The sequence below is a fragment of the Perca flavescens genome, chromosome 14, assembly GCF_004354835.1.
Source record: "Perca flavescens isolate YP-PL-M2 chromosome 14, PFLA_1.0, whole genome shotgun sequence".
Lineage (NCBI taxonomy): Eukaryota > Metazoa > Chordata > Actinopteri > Perciformes > Percidae > Perca > Perca flavescens.
This window is the reverse complement of record NC_041344.1, coordinates 20,542,384-20,560,764: the sequence shown is the minus strand read 5'-3', so window position 1 is coordinate 20,560,764 and position 18,381 is coordinate 20,542,384. Positions and strand designations below refer to the sequence as shown.

The 18,381-nt window shown below is 41.4% G+C and overlaps 1 protein-coding gene across 1 annotated transcript in view; it reads left to right on the top strand.

The window, feature by feature from the left end:
- Positions 1-5,268: 5,268 nt before the first annotated feature.
- cdk6 (cyclin dependent kinase 6) overlaps positions 5,269-18,381 on the top strand; it is a 39,876-nt gene continuing 26,763 nt past the window's right edge. Inside the window, exons 1-4 of the mRNA XM_028597425.1 lie at positions 5,269-6,023; positions 6,866-7,210; positions 11,464-11,599; positions 16,947-17,114. Coding sequence (XP_028453226.1) covers positions 6,987-7,210; positions 11,464-11,599; positions 16,947-17,114 — 528 coding nt within the window. The 5' untranslated portion in view covers positions 5,269-6,023; positions 6,866-6,986. The remainder of the gene's footprint in view (positions 6,024-6,865; positions 7,211-11,463; positions 11,600-16,946; positions 17,115-18,381) is intronic.

Sequence of the window (18,381 nt, the reverse complement as noted above, 5' to 3'; positions counted from 1 at the left end):
GTGTGGGAGTGTGTGTGAGAGAGAGAGAGAGTGTGTGTGTGTCTGCATTTGTGACCACATGAATTTGTATGTAAGTGTGTGTCTGCTCGTGGCTAGGCATCCAGCCCAACCCTCCCCGTCGGCGGAGGTGGCAGGTGTTCCTGTGTCCCCTAAAAGAGCAGGTTTTTATGTCCCCTCCTCAAGTTAGTGGCTTGGTTGCCATAGCGATGCCCCAACAGAAAGAGGCTTGTGTCTGGGGGCCGGTACCGGGGAGAAGAGGAGGGCAAGGAAAGAGGAGAGAAGGGGCTTTACTTGCACCACACACTCTGGACTTCAGTCTGGCGCAACAAGAAAGAGGAAGAGAGGAAATCAAGTCAAAGACACAAAACAGACTCAGATTGTCTACCGGCACTATGTCGGGTTCTGTCTTTACACTCAAAATGTCACTTAAATATTAAGCTGCTGATGGGTGGATAAGATGTGACTCACACGAAACACTGCAGACTAAGTGATGCTTATAAATCCTGACAATGGGATTGGGAACTTACAAAGGAATCTAATATCACACATCCTATCAGATTCCTCCCCAGGTGTGACAGCTGTCTACCTAAAGACTTCAGGTTATTATCACGGTACTCTATGCCTTGTGGCATGGACATCCCCCTCTATTTAGGTAGGACGTGGAAGACAGGCCCACAATCAATTTCTCCCTCTCTCTTTATAGTGTGTGTGTGTGTGTGTGTGTGTGTGTGTGTGTGTGTGTGTGTGTGTGTGTGTGTGTGTGTGCGTGCGTGCGTGTGTGTGGTGTGGTGTGCATGCATGTATGTGTTATGTGTGTGTTGTGTGACGTGCGTGCATGTGTGTGTTTGTGTGTGTGTGTGTGTGTGTGTGTGTGTGTGTGTGTGTGTATAGATCCTCTGCTGTGTGAGTGGGTGGGTGTAAGGAGATCTGGGAGAGACTGGGAGTCACCTGTCCCTTGTTGGCCCCTCTCGTCCCCCTCGGGAGAGAGCCGTAATTCTCTCTTGGCTGGACTGATCAGCAGCTGCCACACACAGACACACACACACACACACACACACACACACACATAGGGATAAAGGCAAACACATTCAGACACACAAACACAATGCATGTTCTTTCACATCTTGGAGTCACAGTGAAAGCTGGCCTTTTTGGGGTGCTCTAAAGAAGCGGCACATTATGACTCAAATGACCTGGCTTAGTGAATACATTATACCATGTTCTTACTGTACTGGCCTCAAATTGATGAGCATTGTGAGCTAGTTCAGTAAAAAAATTAAAGCTGCACTAATCAATATTTTGATGTTAAATATTTGTCAAATGACTATGTGTCACATAACAACAAGATGTTGCTCATAGTAACAAACCCACAGAGAATTAACTGAAGTTGAAGTTTTAGCATCTTATATCACATTGTTTCCTGGCCCGCAACTTACCAATCTCATCAACCTTGTGTCCAGCCGCAGCAGGTAGGTAACAGTTTCTAGCTAACTCTAAACAGTAACAGTTAGCAACTAGCTGGTGAACATAGTGGAGCATTTAGCAGCTAAAGGGCCAGATATTGCCCTCACGAGTTGGTGGAAACCATAACAGCAGACTGAATATTGGATTTACATTTGCTCCATAGACAGAAACTCTAAACGAATGCTAATGTTGCTCTGTCTTCCGGATGTGTAAATAAGCAACTTTTTGCCATAATGACGCTATAATAATAATAATAATAATAATAATATATGACAATGTTGTATTTACAGCTTGTTCTACATAAGTGGCCAAAAAAAAACAATTAACGCAGCTTTAAGGTTTAGTGCTTTGAATGTAAATACTTAGTTTTTGTCACTGTTGTTAAATAGATTGGATAAAGATTGAAATGGATTTGCCTTCAATTACCAACTTCAACCAAACTCAGAGACACATTAGTAACCCATGAAAGCAGGCAGCACAGTCCTCACAATTAAACCCTTTGGTTTCTCCCTTTCCTCCTGATATTTGATTCCTTATCTATCACAGCAACATTCAAGTATGCAGACAGAGCTTATTACTGGACCTGTACATGCCTGGGGGATTGTCTAACAACCTGCCTAACAAACATTTGACCACAGTGTTAATGAACATGTTGACAGAGGGGGAAACAGTCAGACCACCTTTTTAGTATCATTTTATAGTCAAATCTAAAGGAGTTTTTTAGGATTATTTGCTACATGCTACGCCAGTGCCCGATTCTAAGCACTATACTGAGCTTAAATGCCAGTTGGGGCGTTTGGCAGCAACTTCTGTTGTTTCTTAACTGCCGTATGGTAGTGTTAAAAGTTTGGATAAGGACTGACCACAAGACATGAAATCTTCACTGGTTTGGAGATCCATACAGTGAAACTACAGCCACCTGCAATCGACAATAGCTGTGGAAAGTAACTAAGTGCATTTACTTCTTATTTCAAGGTATATTGAATCTACTTAAGTTTATCCCATTGTATGCTACTTTATACTACTATCACTATTTCAGAAGGAAATATTGCACTTTTTACTCCACTAAATTTATCTGACAACTGCTGTTATTTTATTTTATTTTTAAAACATATGATACATTTATAACAGACAATACACAATTAAAAATTAAACCAGTGGTTTCCAGCCTTTTTGGCTTGTTAGCCCTTACAAAAACAGATGGTTTCATTTAGATAACTATTTGAGGGAGATCAAAATTATCAAATTTTTCACAAAATAGCAAAGATTAGAGAAACAGAAAATACATGCAAATTAAAATGTGTGTAGCAGAACGTTTTTTTTCTTCTTCCTCCCATTAATCATCGCATGACTCTCCAGATTTATCTTGTGACTCTGTAAAGGGGGTCTGAACCCTAGGTTGAAAACCACTGTATTGAACTGTGTGTTAAACCTAGCTCCAACCTAATAATCTCTTATATCATATATCACTCACAATAACTCTTTTATTGCAATTTTTTTTTTTTTTGATTTTTACTTTTGATACTTTCAGTGCACTTTGCTGATGATACGTCTGTACTAAGCAGCATCTTGAATGCAGAACTTTTACTTGCAATGGAGTATTTTTTGACATTTTTGTTTCATTATTTTTACTGAAGGATTTGAGCACATCTTCCACCACTGGTTAACACGCCATGCATGTATCAAAATCCAACAATAAATAGCAGAAACATTAAAAGTCTGCAGGAAAATTAGGAATGTCCTGATTAAGTAACACTCTGGTAAATGTGCCATAAGTCGCCAAATCCACATAAGCACATTTTAAGCAACTATTTGTGTCTGAAAATCAAGACGAACCTGTTGCTGTTCTCGCCCTGTTCACTGCAACTGTGTGTTATATAATAAGTGTAAAAAGAGTAATTTGATTATTTAAGTCCATTAAAATAATACCATTAGCTAAAACAAGTGTATAGGAATTGTTTAATTGTTTGAATTGTCAGAACATGGTATTGAAACTTCAAGAACTGAAGAAAAGCACAATATTAAACATTAAAATACATGCTGACCATATTATTCCCAGAACAGGATGTTCTTAATTGGACCATCATGTTCCCGCAACTTTTCTAAAATGACTCCTGCAGCATGAGTCCCATCAAGGTAAACACATGACAAACACAGCTTCTGGAAATGTTTTAAAAAGTGTATGCCTATGTGTCAGATATTGACTAATCAATGACTGTTGCAGAATGTGTGTGTGTGTGTGTGTGTGTAACTGTTTGAGGTGTGTGTCTGTCTCTCATCTCATACCGCACACAACGGGTCTATTTGGTTTGTACTCCAGACAGATAAGAAGTATGCATGCTAATGTATTCAATCTGGGCAATGGCTCTCAGAGCTGATTTCACATGAACAATGGTGATGAAAAAATGTAAATGCCCACATTTACAGTAATTGGTCTGGGAGACATTGTCTGCATTGTGTGTTTTGTGATGCAAATGGTTTAAATTTGGGGGTTGCCTATAAAGTTGGACAGGAGAGATTGTCATACATACTTCCATGTCATTATCTCCCCTAGCTTTACTCTTTACTTGAAATGCAAGACAAGTTTGAATGCAAATAATAGCATCGGGGGAATGTCCTTCCTCTGATCTTCTGTGCGTCTCTAATACAGCCTTCCAATGAAGTTATGGTAATAGAGTTTGGTTACACGCCTGTAATTGGCTATTCATTGGGATAACCTGACATCAAGTCTTGTCATGTCTAAACCGTGTCCAGCATTTAAAAGAGAAAAAAAGTGAAATACCAACTTTATGTCAGCGTTTAAAGAGCTTTTAAATATTTTAAAAGGCTACACCTGATATAACATTCATTTTAAGCACAAATTGGTCCATTTAAATAATACAAAACTAAACAATATAGAAAAAAATAAACATATTACAATGTGTTTTAAATAAATTGATAAAAGTAGGTCTATAGCCCATAACATTTTATTTCAGTAGGTAAGAAGATATACAGGCTAAATGTTAAGTTTGAGGTTTTAAGAAGTTACAATGACATGACAGTATTGTCGTTAATCATAATACATTCCTTAACATATTAATTTGTAGTAGGTATTGTAGTTCATTTATATACAAAATATATAGCATATCTTGGTTGCCAACTTGGTTGGAATGTTGTTTTACCATTAAACAACAAAAGTTAAAAGTCAGAATCTTACATCTTTTGCTGTGAAATTAATCAAAGATAGGCGTATACCCTGGTGATGAAGATGATGATTCTCTGCAGAATTTCCCATATTTTCAAAATAAAAAAACTTTGCCATCTAGTAGCCCCCATGGTCATTACGTCTGTAGTAGGGCTGTCCTCGACTAAAGAAATTCTTAGTCGACTAACACTTACACAATTTTGTCGACTAATCGATTAGTTGTTTTAATTGACAGAGCTGTGCGCTTTGAGAGGTGGTTAAGACTAGAAAAGCACAATATAAATGTAGTTAATTAACCATCTGTAAAACTGAGTTTCTCCACAATTAATCTTGCAAAAGCACCACCTTATATCTTGTGTTTACCATAAATGTGCTCATAAGTTTCTTGGAAATGAGTAATTAAGCATGAATAAGCATAAAAAATGACTAATCAACTAAAGAAATCTTAGTCGACTAAGACCAAAACTAAGAGGTGGCAGCCCTAGTCTGTAGCCTAGTGGGCCATTAAGCCTTGCAGACGACCACCCGAGCAGGAGAGGAGTCCCCCTGCCACAGATCAAGCCACCGGGCCTTGAACCTGACCCATCAGGACCATCTAGGGCGATCTTGTCACATTGCATCCCCGCTGGCGCATTGTTGCCGCGGGAGTTTCTCAATGGTTTGAGAGAGATAGATAGTGTGGCCGTCCATCCAATAAACCGCCTCTCTCCCCTCTCCGATCCCTGCGGTGCTCCCGGTTTTGACACAGGAGACAAAACCCGCGGAGAGGTCTATGAATGGTAAAGCACCGAGGAGGCCGAGGCAGAGCAAAAAGGAGGCGGTGTGCCTTTGTAGTCGGGGAGGAATGCGGAAATGTCCCCGCTCCGTGTCAAACCTCTCTGAAGGGGGTCAGGCCACATTCAGCCGGCGTGGGAAAGCCAGGCAAAGACGGAGCTCACACAGGCGAGCGGGGCTGCAGTTGCATAGGCCTATCCGGGGATATATGAAAGGAAAAAAAAGAAGAAAGAAAGGAGAAAATCCAAAGAAGAGCGTGGTTTTGGAGGGCTGTATCACGCTTTTGCCTTTGTCCTACCCCCCCCCTTCCCACACCCCCCACACACAGAAAGTTGCAGTGAGAGTGTGTGTGCGTTTTCGTACAGCCCTCCACCACCACCTCCTCCTCCTCCCTTGTTTGAGTGTCTCTGCCTGGGCTAGTGTAGTCTGAGGGATGGGGGATTAGAGCCTGCACCGTCCAACTACCTGTGTGGCCCCCGCATGGAGGACAGTGGACAGGGATGCGTTTGATGCAGGACATTTGATCCGAGACACCAATGCCTCCTCAGCATTTTATCGGACATGCCGACGTTACGACATTTTATTGACAACATAAACCAAGGTAAACATGGAAAGTGGGGATATTTGTGCAGAATTGTATGCCAAACATGTAGGCCTATTTATGAGGCTTGAAATGTTGCTTTACAATCCAATAACATTTAAAAAAAATTTGAAAAGAGCAATTGTCTGACTTGCTAGAATTTAAATTAACTTATTTGAGTCCACGCACAATTAAATTAGAAAAAAATTCGAGGAAGCTATATAAGCTGATGGAGACTTGTTTCAAACTCTAATACTGCATTGTTTTACACATTTACAACGATTTCGGGTTTGAAAGGCGAGTTTTACAGTGTTTTAACTGTACTGTTGCTGTAGGAAGTTCAGACAATGCAATCAGTATGTTAGACAGCCACGTGCTCGCCAATCGCCTCAAACAGAAACTGATAAAAACAGTACAGGAGAAGCAGTTAGCTGGTTATGTTGCTAACTTAACACAGCTTTGTGTGTAAGGTGTGTGCTCTCTTTTTGCGTGTTGTCTTTAAATGTTTAATTTCCTTTAACAGAGTATAAGACAGCCCACATGGACATAACTCATCAACATTGCATGTGGGATACATTTCTGAATGCGCGAGACTGTTTATGTGGTGCAAACCTAGCTTAAAAAGAGGCTAAATGTGGCTTTGCTATTTTAATTTTTTTTAATTTTACTTTACTTTGTGTTAGTGGTAGGAGGACATGAGTTGTTATGCGTAATAGGAGGAGGAGTGGAAGTTGGGACGCATCGGGGCTCTTGTGTTGATAATAAAACACGATGACAGTCCTGTTATTGCCTACCTGGAGCACAGTTTGACCAAATCTGACAAAGATGGTGTCTTCCTCCATCTGTGTCTCCCTGTCATCTAGGCATTGCATGTGCCAACTTTTTTCAGTGAATATGCCTTTGTGAGAAACTCTCTGGCTCGTCACCCTCGCCGGGATTCCCCGCAATATTTCCAACAAGAGACGAGAAAAAAACCCTTCAAAAATGGACAAAGAAAGTGCTGGTACTCAATATGAACCTGTGGCCGAGATTGGAGAAGGCGCCTATGGGAAAGTGTACAAGGCGAGAGATTTGAAGAACGGGGGACGCTTTGTAGCCCTAAAAAGAGTCCGTGTCCAGACGGAGGAAGAGGGGATGCCTCTCTCCACTATCCGAGAGGTGGCGGTACTGAGGCAGCTTGAAGCCTTTGAGCACCCCAATGTTGTCAGGTAAGTGAGGGGGAGGTGTTTGTGTTGTGTGTGTGTGTGTGTGTGTGTGTGTGTGTGTGTGTGTGTGTGTGTGTGTGTGAGAAAGGGACAGAGTGTGACATACATTTTGTATGGCATACAAGACAGAGACACACACTAGGCCTACTTCCTTTTTGATGGTCTCTGGTGGCAACCATGCTGCCTCATATGAACTTTAGGTAAGGCCCACACTCATACTTGTCCACTTTAAGTCCTCTTCTTTTTCTGCTGAAATGAAAATGTGGGTTGCAAAACAACTAGCCACTTGCTGCCATTGTTAGCAGGCAGTAGGTGCACACAAAACTTTATCCATTTTCATTGTTGACTGTATTGTTAGTTTTGTTTGTATTTTCTTAAACCACACCTCTTATTTGTCATTATTCCTCAGCTCCAATCACATTGCTCCACCTCATGCATGTTCCTCTAAAAAGTGTAACTTTAAATAAGTCAGCTTTGACTAAACTATACAACATCCTTACAAACCGGTGGCTTTCCATCCCCTTGCCCTCAAAAAGGGCACTGGGTTGCAGTATCAAGTGGAACGATATATGCACCTTTTCAAATCCGTACTTTTAGTGCATAAATGCTTGAAAAAAGTTATCATCTCATCAACGAGACTACCTGTTTACAAAAAGAGTGAACTATAATCAAAATTTGATAATGTAAAGTAGTGTTATAGGTAGTCAGTGCTCAAGAGCACTTTGGCAGGACAGATGAATATTGAACGCACATCAGCTTGACCTATATCAAACCTGTGATGTTTCCATTCACAGCTGGCCTTTCTAACGATTAGGCCTTCACTTTTCTGCAGGATCTTTGTAACTTACATTAGTTTTAATTTGAATGTATTACCAGATAAATATTAATCTAAGTATCTGTTATTAAATATTCTAAACTCAAGATTCACTTAGTTAATAAGTGAACTAGGGCTGCAAATAACGATTCTTTTCATAATAACCTGTCCATTATTTTCTGAATTGTTTGGTCCGTAAAATGTTTTTATGTTTTTAGCGAAAAACTCCTCACAATTTCCTGAAGTCCACATTAACATCATTGACTGACAATAAAACCCCCATAGATATTTAGTTTACTATCAGATAAATATTATGGAAACGTAAATATGCACATTTGAAGAGCTGCAAGCAGTACATTTATATTGTATTGCTGACAACTGTTTATGGACTAGGCTAATCGATTAATTGACAAATAATTTCAGCTCTAAAGTAAGCGCTGATTTTAGAATAATTTATCGCAAATGAGTTCCCAAGATCAGCAATGAATCTTCAAATATTTTAATTAGCTGTGCTCGCCAAATATAGCCTAACCCCCTATTTTATATATATATATATATATATATATATATATATATATAGGGGTTTGTTAGTTTGTGCCCATCAATACTGATCTATGCTGTCAAAGTGCCCTTGAGAAAGACACGGTTACTTACAGCCCAGTTTTGTAGTTGTCCTTCCTAGCACTGCACACAGAGGCCATTTTCTTTCAGTTTTGTAATGAATTGTTCAGAGGTCAGCAGTCAAATACTTACGTCATATGTTGGCACTAGCCAAGGTCTGACCTTGGTCCTTATTTTATTATGGAATATTGAATGCTCTGGGATTGAAGGGGAAGCACTAAATGGACATTTCAGAAGCATGGCTAGTGCCCTTGTGCCTCTAACAATAATTCCCCAGCGTATAAATGAATAATAGAGGATAATGGTTATAGTTTTCTCTTAATGGGATCACAATGGGCATTTTTCTCACTGCAAGACAACCACGTCATCAGGCATAAGGTTTTCTTAGGTTAGTTTATTTAGGGGTTGAACACACTTGGTGCCCTACTGTGGCTCTTTGGACTATCAGAGGAGCTTCACTATCCTCCAGTTTAGCCAACCAGCATAGCAAAGCAGCTCAGACCAGGAACTGTGCATTGTGGACCTTCTGTGTGACTTCAGGCAACCCCTGGATGTTTGTAATGAGGCCCATTATTCATTCCATATGTTCAGTGTCTGCTGAGAGCCCCCATTGTAGCCCTACAATCGAGCTGTGAGGGGCGTTTAACCCCAACGCTTCAAGAGGAGGGCGCCGTCTACTCTGTGACATCATGCACAGTACTAATACCTTGAATGAATTGCCTCTCACTCACTGCAAAGACTCCAGCATTTCCAATTCCGTTGATTACAAGGGTGTTGGCATCGTTGGATAGGAATTAAATTGCTTCCGAAAAGATCATTTCTTTCCATGCTTCAATTTTTAAACAGTTTATGTGGATTAGCTAGTTTGAATTATAGCAGCACATGAAATATGTCAACATATTGATGTGACATTGAGTAGGATCACTATTAGTCTTGCTTTGCCAGACCCTCCTCCAAAGCGCGCTGAAGGAGGGTCTGGCTACTCCACATAACATTCAGGGATGGGAGGAAAACATGCTCTGGTTTAATGGCATTTCTTTAACTTAATTAGAATCTTCATGGGCAGCGCTAAACTCTGCACGGAGCTGCTGCAAAATAGTTGTTCGAGGTAAAACTCAGATTGGACAGATAGTCTAGCTAGCTGTCTGGGTTTACCCTGCAGAGATCTGAGGAGTAGTTAACCATAGTCCTTTAAATTTGCAACACAAAGAAAGCAGAAACAAACGGAAAAGACATGCATCTGGCGGAATTTCCAGCAGCACCGGAGCAATCCCAGAAGTGGAACGTCAAGGATATAGACTAGATCACTATCAATTGATATTTGCGGCAAAAATCATAGATGTGGTCTCTTAAGTGGCAATATTTACTCTAATCCCATCAATCTTTTTAATTTTGAAATTGGAAGTTAAAGCTGGTTACCCAGTGGTACCCCTTAATCAGTCATGGCATGACTTGAAAGTTGGTAGGGGACGTATTGGGTTACCACCATTATAAGGTTTGTGTAGGGTTTATCACTTATCGTTTAATTAGGTCAATATATTGTAGATTAAGTCTAAGTAATTGGGAGACCTAAACCTTTTACATTTTGTAACCTACAAATATAATTACAGATCATATTTACCACTTTCTTGGCTCATTCACATTCACTTATCATACTATTATACTTATTACTTATTATAATGGGGTACTTCAAAGGTAATTAGATTACAGTAATCCATTACTTTGTAACCAAACACAACGTGTCTGATGGAGATCCATCACGGCTCCCTTCGTCTCATGTGTTGTTGTGATGAAAGATGCTGCCTCTTCAACAGCTACAGACGGATCAATTCAACTTCCCATAGAGCATCAGGAGTTGTCATAGTGCCGATTGAGGAATGCTTCTTGTGGTCCCCAGATAGCTTTTTTTCAGCTTTTCACCAAAGCCTGCCTTGGCAGGTCTACCAACATAATCTGGATTCTTGGCCTTAGTTTGTTGCCTAGTGAAACCCAGCCTTAAAAGCTGGTGTTTGGGGCCTGATGGTCCTGAATCTTCAAAAGCTTTGCATAGAAGTAGATTTTCAGTGTCCTGAAGCACAATTCTGCTCTCTGACCATGTTCATTTTCTCTTCCAAGTTTATGTAAGATAAAAAATACCAAGCAGCCGAGAGTCCAGACTCAGGTTCTTGGCCTAAGATTAATGTCCTAGAATGGAAAATGCTTTTCTGACCAACCACAAAGAAATGTTCAACTCTCAGCTGTTGAGGTTTTATTGGAAGATCACCCTTTTCTATAAAAAGAAAACAGCAAGATAGCCTGTCCCTTGTGTCTTGTTATTTTTGCTGTATCATGAGACTCTCATGCATAGAAATATTGACTTGTCATAGCAGGAAACACACAGGCGTAACAATAACATGCTCCATTACATTAAGGTGTTCCAGTAAGTCATAAGTCATTATTAATGTCATTAGTTACACCTGTGTTTGACATGTCTGTTGCTGTGTATGAAATCACTAGATATTTGCTTTTGAAGTGAACTATATTTACTTTCCCCAATTATTATTATTATTATTATTATTATTATTATTATTATTATTATTATTATTATATTTTTGTGTCCATGTGTAAAATGTATGCAATATACCTGTGTGCATTTTAAAGCTTTGCACATTGGAACAAAACGGCTGTGTCCACAAAGTATGCTACTGTACATGGTACTGAAAAGCCAATGCTAGATGTGTAGATTACTGTAATTCAACAGTCTTTGTTGCAGCATGCTGAGCAGAGTGGACCCAAGTGAATCAATTGTATTGATCTCCTCCACCTGTTCCTCTTGTTCTAGGCTGTTTGATGTGTGTACAGTCTCTCGGACTGACCGAGAAACCAAACTCACTCTGGTCTTTGAGCACGTGGATCAGGACTTGACCACTTACCTGGAGAAGGCCCCTGACCCCGGAGTACCACCTGAGACCATCAAGGTAAACCATTTGTTATCTTGAAGTACTCGGGAAGATTGCTATACATTGGAAAACTGGAAGTCTTTAATGCCATGAGAGACTTTTGTTTGCTTCATTATTGAAACGTCAGTGAGAAATACATAGTTAATATTCCTTACATTCAAACCATGTAAGAACTTAATTTGAATATATAGGAAGCCATTTGCTAATAGTCTGTGGTTTGAGCACTGCATGACCACAGCCATGTCTGTATGGTACTGAGTGAGTTTTCTTGGCCAGAGACACAGAGGACACAGTGCAATTCCCTCCAACATCAGAGGTACTGGAGCATTTTGAAGGGCAGCACATGTGGCAGACAGGCTCCAAATTAGAGGCTCACTGCCTTCTCTATTTTCACTCTGCCCTTTCTCTCTAAGTTTACATTGTATTGCAGATGGAGACAGAGAAAAAGTCTGTGAGAAACTAGACTTTAAAATCATTCCTTTGTGTTTTAAAAAACGAGTGAGAAAAGAGTACTTAATTTGATGCTAACAATTGTATTTCACAACAATTCCAGTGAACAGATTTAAACTCCCCAACACTATAAATTTTCTCCAAATCATGAAATAAATCCACTGGGTGTCCATTTACGCTTTGCCAAAAGGTCGGAAATGGATGTGTCGCCAACTTCCTTTGTCTCTTTATAATTTAATCATTCCCACACTCAAACCTTTTTAAAAATCTCTTTATCACATTTCACCCCAAGGTCTGTAAACATATCGTGTACAATATAGGAGAGATAAAAATCACTATATTTGGAGAGAAGGGCCTCATAGTTTAAAGTGTCACATTTGAAACGGAGAAGTTCTGGAAGCTAGTGTAACCGTTGGTTTTCACCCCAGGGCCAGGTTTATGTGTGAAAGTTTTGTGTCGAACTGTAATGTTGGTGGGAGGCTGTGCAAGCGTAGACGAGGCAGGTAGATCACACCTAAGGCTTTCCCAGGGTTTTTGCTGAAGTTGATACAGTGTATGGTACTGTAGTTTCTATTAGTCGACAGAAAATGTATCTGCAACTAATTAATTTAATCGTTGAGTCATTTTCCAAGCATTCTCAAATTTCAGGATTTGCTGCTCGTCTTTGTTTTTGTCAGTAGTCGTGTTTCCAGTTACACATTTTTATGCACATTTTGAAGTATCGCATCAAAACAGCAAAATTCTTCCAACAAAACTTCCACAATTGCTCAAAAAAAATGTTTCCACTAGCTTGAGGTGGTTTTTCCCTTTTTATCCAAAATGAGTTGATATGCTAAATGGGGTATGAAAATGCCTTTGACGAATAAGTTCCGTCATACCGAACATTTAACTCACGTGAGTGATCAGCTGTTTACGCTGTCGCCATCTTCTTGGATATTCCCATAATGTGTCTTTGCTCCAGACAGCATTATACATGGCTAATATTCGTGAACATGAAAAGAACAACAAGGTGACTGTTATGGTGCGTTCTTTTTGTATTGTAATCGCGACTAGTAGCTTGAGTGTGACGTCACATCCATGTCGAAAAACGAATAACCGCGCGTTTGTTGCGTTCTTTTTGTCACACAATACTACGAGTCGGAGAAAAGCTGGATTTTTGTAACATTTAGGATTCTATTCACCCAGTTATTGACATATTACACAAATATATTTCACAGTTTGATACATGAAATGATACAACAAAGACAAAAGTGCTTAAAATGGTAGAAAACCACAATGTTTACTACGTGTGATGCACGACGTAGCCATCTTTGAAAGTGAACTTGGGGTCCTCTGAGTTCAGACGACTTGACGAGTCGTATATACGAACTCGGTGGCGTTCTTTTTGCCACTTCCGGTTCATAACTCCGGAAAACGACTCGTAAATAGACTTCGGTGGACAAAAAGAACACACCATTAGGCGGTTACTGGTCACCGTGAGACAGTCGTGACAGCGGCCGTTGCGGTTAAATTTTGCTGACAAAAGAAGACTGTCATGTGCTGACAAAAGATAATTTTAGACACAAAAACGATTAGTTAAGATCAGGAAAAAGTTTGTGGTTTAGGTTTAAACACCGGTCCCCTTAAGTAATAAAAAAAAAAAAAAAAAAAAAAAGTCTTAATAAATCGTGATTTGGATTTTATATCATGTCGTCTTCTCCTCTAAGGCATTCATAGTGTTGCACTTGCTTGTACACACAAAAAGTGAAGGAAGTAGTTGTGCGAAAAAGGAAAAAAAGAGAACTTGAGATAGTTGAGAAGCTCAAATCCAGCTTACTTTCTCAACTCCGCTCACCTGAACACACGCTCACCTGGACACGCGCTCACCTGGACATGTGAAGTGGACATGTTTGATGGATTGTCAGTTTTGGAGAACCCCCCTCCACCCACCATTCTGACGTTGGCAAAGTTTGGGGGAGGAAGTTTTACGTTTAGGTTTACGATGCTGTCAAGCAATCCAACAAGCACTTTGTTTGAAGCATAATGACCCCTTAAGGCACCCCTCCTTCTTTTGCTTTCTCCTAACATCCATACAGCTGGAGCCTTGAGGGGACAAAAGGACAAAGATGGAGTGACAAGATGACACATGGACCATCCCCTGTTATTTCTAGGACAGTGGACACTGCACAGAACCCCCCCCCCCCCCCCCTACCCAATTGCCCCCCTTCCCAGCAACTTAATTTGCCCCAGGCTATACGAGATGATACCAGATAGTGAATCCCAAATTTAGCACACCTGCGCCCATCTTATTAAATGCTTACCTACTTCACCCTTGAATGCCCTAAACCAAAGAAAAACATTTACTGTACCTTCAGTCAAAGACCCTAAACCAAAAAGAACGGGCATATTTGTCCTCAAAACCAATCTACCCCCAGCACCAGACACCCCACCCTGCCCCAGCCAGTCCATTTTAGCCCTCCACCCTCCACCACCCACTCTGCCTAACTCAGACTCAAGACCCACCACATGGCCATTGATGAAAGAGCAATCAAATGAGCTGGAAGGACATCAAGGAGCCGGGCTGCCCCAGCCTCAGTGCTCCTCAGCCAGGCCAGCGCTTGGGTCTCACCCACCCCCCTCCACCGCCACCATCCAAGCTTCTACAACTCCATTCTCTGGGCCCATAAAGGGGAGGTTAATGAAGCATGGGTAGAGAATTACACTAACGCTAACCGGCAGATGTCCCATATTGTGCGTAGCTACAATAAACAATATGGCTGCCTCTGGTACATTTGCATTAGAAAAGGAGGCGCACACAGAAAGCCATGTTTTGACTGCATCTTGCAGAGCGCTGACTACTTTTTTCCTGGTCTTCTGGTCTGCTTTTTCAGGGTCAGATCTGTTGCCTTTTTGTGTGATTTTTGTTTCCTCTTGGCCAATTGTTTGTGGGGTTTTTGAAGGTTTTGAAGTGCTGCCAATTGAAGACAGTTGTATGTTGAGCAACTCTTGTGAGTCTTATTGCTGCTGAAATCAACTTTGTGTGAAGCTAAGTGACGGCTCACCGTTGCTCTCTGTGCCACATGTGGTCTTAAACTTGTGGGCAGTATTATTTTGGCTGTTTTTAATTTCTAAACTTACATTTGCCTTTTTGCTATGCAGCAAGTTATGCTGTTAAACATAGTTGGACTATCTTTACTTACTCAGTTGTGAGGGCAATTGATACAGCAGAGAAGATGGCACTCAGGCCAAGGGGGCCAAGACTGTTTGTGTGTTTGTCCAAGAGTCACACTTCTGAGATAATTAGTGTTTACTAGGAAATGCTGCTCAAAGGAAGCATGGTGAAATGGCTATTTAAAGCGGAGAGGAACTGATGGGGGGGCGATGCTATTGTGTCAGACACACACACACACACACACACACACACACACACACACACACACACACACACACACACACAATTACCAACTGCCTGCCTCTCTCCTATGTCTGTCTGCTGCCCTCCTTGCTGGGTCATGGCTGGATGAAGATGTAGAAAGGAAGGTCTGTTTATGCATCCTGCCTGCCCTTGGTCAGAGGGCACACACACACATGTGCACACACACTGATGCACCCTTACGCAGTCTGAGGTGTGCACACACACACACACACAAATGGAAATGTAGATACACACATTATGTTAACACAGACCCAGAAGGACACCCAATTTGTACACACACACACACACACACACACACACACACACACATATCATTCCCGATCTCCACAGTATTGTGTGGGGCGTCCTGTCTCCTCCTCTATGGCCAGCACAGCAGCCAGCCCCGCGCCGTTTGCTAATGTTTTCTGCTTGAGTGTACAGACCCCTTTGACTCACTCACCAGCTGGTCGGCCAGTGAATAGAGCTGCGGGCTCAGGTCCATGTCACTTGTGAGGTCTTGGCGTGTGTGTGTGTGTGTGTGTGTGTGTGTGTGTGTGTGTGTGTGCGCGCGTGCGTGCTATGAGATGCAATGCACCATGGCATTTTATAAATGTCTCTTCGCTTACTATCTCTACATTGTCTCCTTCATCATTTTCATTTTCATTTTCAACAGGCATAATGATTGTGAAGACTTGTCTTATTAGGTCTTAAGCTGAAATTGCTCTCCCTCGACTTCATGGTATTAACAACAATCCAAACCATAGCTCTGCCAAAACAACCTGGCCGCAATTCCTTGTAATAACTTATTTGTTTACATATAAGGAACCTGTTTGAGAGTAATTTGGATTGAAAAGAACAAGTCTAAACTGGTTTCTACATAGTTCATCCGTGTTACTTTTGCTAGCATGGATGCAGTGCCATTTCTGAGGTCAGCTCTTGGGCATAAAAAGAGAACGAGCGCCAATTAACTCAAGCAGGACAGCTGCTGAGAAACAGAGATCCATGCTTGTACAAAACGGGCCTCTTTGTGCCTCTGTCGTGTGTGTGTGTGTGTGTGTCAGTTATCAAACATCTGCCACAGTCGACAAGAAAAGGCACAGGCCTCCTCTAGTTAACTCCCTCTGTGCCACCATGTCTCAGTGTTTGTACTTAAATTCTCATTGCAGGGTCCTGTCATTTAGGCCTTTTGTTGCCTGGTTTGACAGAGGAATGAATGAAAATGTTGATGTGGGGTCATGAAGCCACCTGTCTTTGACATTTTGCAAGGACAATGAAGGCTGAACTATTTTGGAAATCAAATTCATCAGTTAAGATTCAATAATTTAGACCCGCACATGAAAAATTTAATCAAACAATTCAATTATCTCTTTTAACATTTTTATCATGATTTTAAACCTTGTCATGACTCCAATATCTTAGAGCTTTTCAACTTCGCTGTATCAATTGGGTGTCCTTGTCATGTTTACTAAAAGTCATCCCCCCTCTGTCTCTCTTTGTTCTTTCTGTTTTGTTGCCTTACAGGATATGATGTACCAGCTGCTCCAGGGGCTGGACTTCCTGCACTCGCACCGCGTGGTTCACCGTGACCTGAAGCCACAGAATATCCTGGTCACCAGCGGAGGACAGATCAAACTGGCCGACTTTGGTCTAGCCCGAATCTACAGCTTCCAGATGGCCCTCACCTCTGTGGTGAGTTATGTTGTTCAATTTCTGAACTCAGTCCGGCCCATACAATAGTTCCCTGCAACAGAGTGAATCAAAACAAACAGTCCCAAACTCTCATCTCAACTAGCAATGATATTGATTTTACGTTAAATTATAACGTTACCGTGTGTCGGGACCGCTCCATGGACTAGGTGGTAACGTTAGTTGAGATGCTGAAGCATTGATCTCGTGGTAAGCTAGTTCGGTTTTACACACTGTACAGAGTTTTTCGTTCTTAAATGATCCCAAACTTTGGACACTTTCTGTTTCTTCCTCACCCCTTGCTACTTTCTCTCTATTCTACCATTTTGCAATCCCAGGCCGTAAGCCTGATGTGTGATAGTAATAATCATCCCCACAATGGGCTGTGTATGTATATATAGTTACATGGATCATACAAAGTTTTGATGCAAAGAAATCTAAATCGATTATTTTTAGTAATCAAATTACTACTAAATTATTAAGTTACTCAAGGAATTGTTTCAGCCCTACTATTGGTGCTTTTCCATTACATGGTACCTACTCGCCTCGCCTCAACTCTACTCACCTCGACTCGCTGTGCGTCCGTTTTCCATTGCAGATTTTAGTATCGCCTCAGCGTGGCTGGTCGTCATAGCAACTGCCGTGGGCGTGGCTTAGTAGCTTGCTTTTCCCATTGACATATCCCCGCATATCCCCGACGCATTTCCTGGTTCTCCGTCTCCGTTAACAACATGATATCAAAGTTAACGTTTACTGCTCCAGATTTCACACCGTGGTCACATATATATGACTCTAGAGTCGCTACTCGCTTTGTTTCTCTCACATATATATGACTCTAGAGTCGCTACTCGCTGCGGAGATAATCGCCGTCACTCTCTCACTTCTCCCTCGCTCACTAGCTCCCCACACACACACATATGGCGACTCGACACACACACATCACACATGCACACACCAGCGCACCAGTATAACCATCAGGCCACTTGTATGCTACGGAGAAAGCTCTGCGTGGAGCCTCCGTCAGCAAAAAAAACACCGCTGGCTAAACTATTTAAAAATGCCGTCTCTCAATGCAGTGATCAGTGACGCTTCTTTCCGACCAATCAGCAGCCTGCAGGGTTTCACGTCACCTTCTCGCCTCAGCTCGCTTGGAACCTCGACTGAGGAGGTACTAAAAAAAGTACCTGTTAGCAGGTACCAGGTACTTTTTTTCGTAATGGAAAACCAAAAAAGGCGAGTAGAGTCGAGGCGAGTAGGTACCATGTAATGG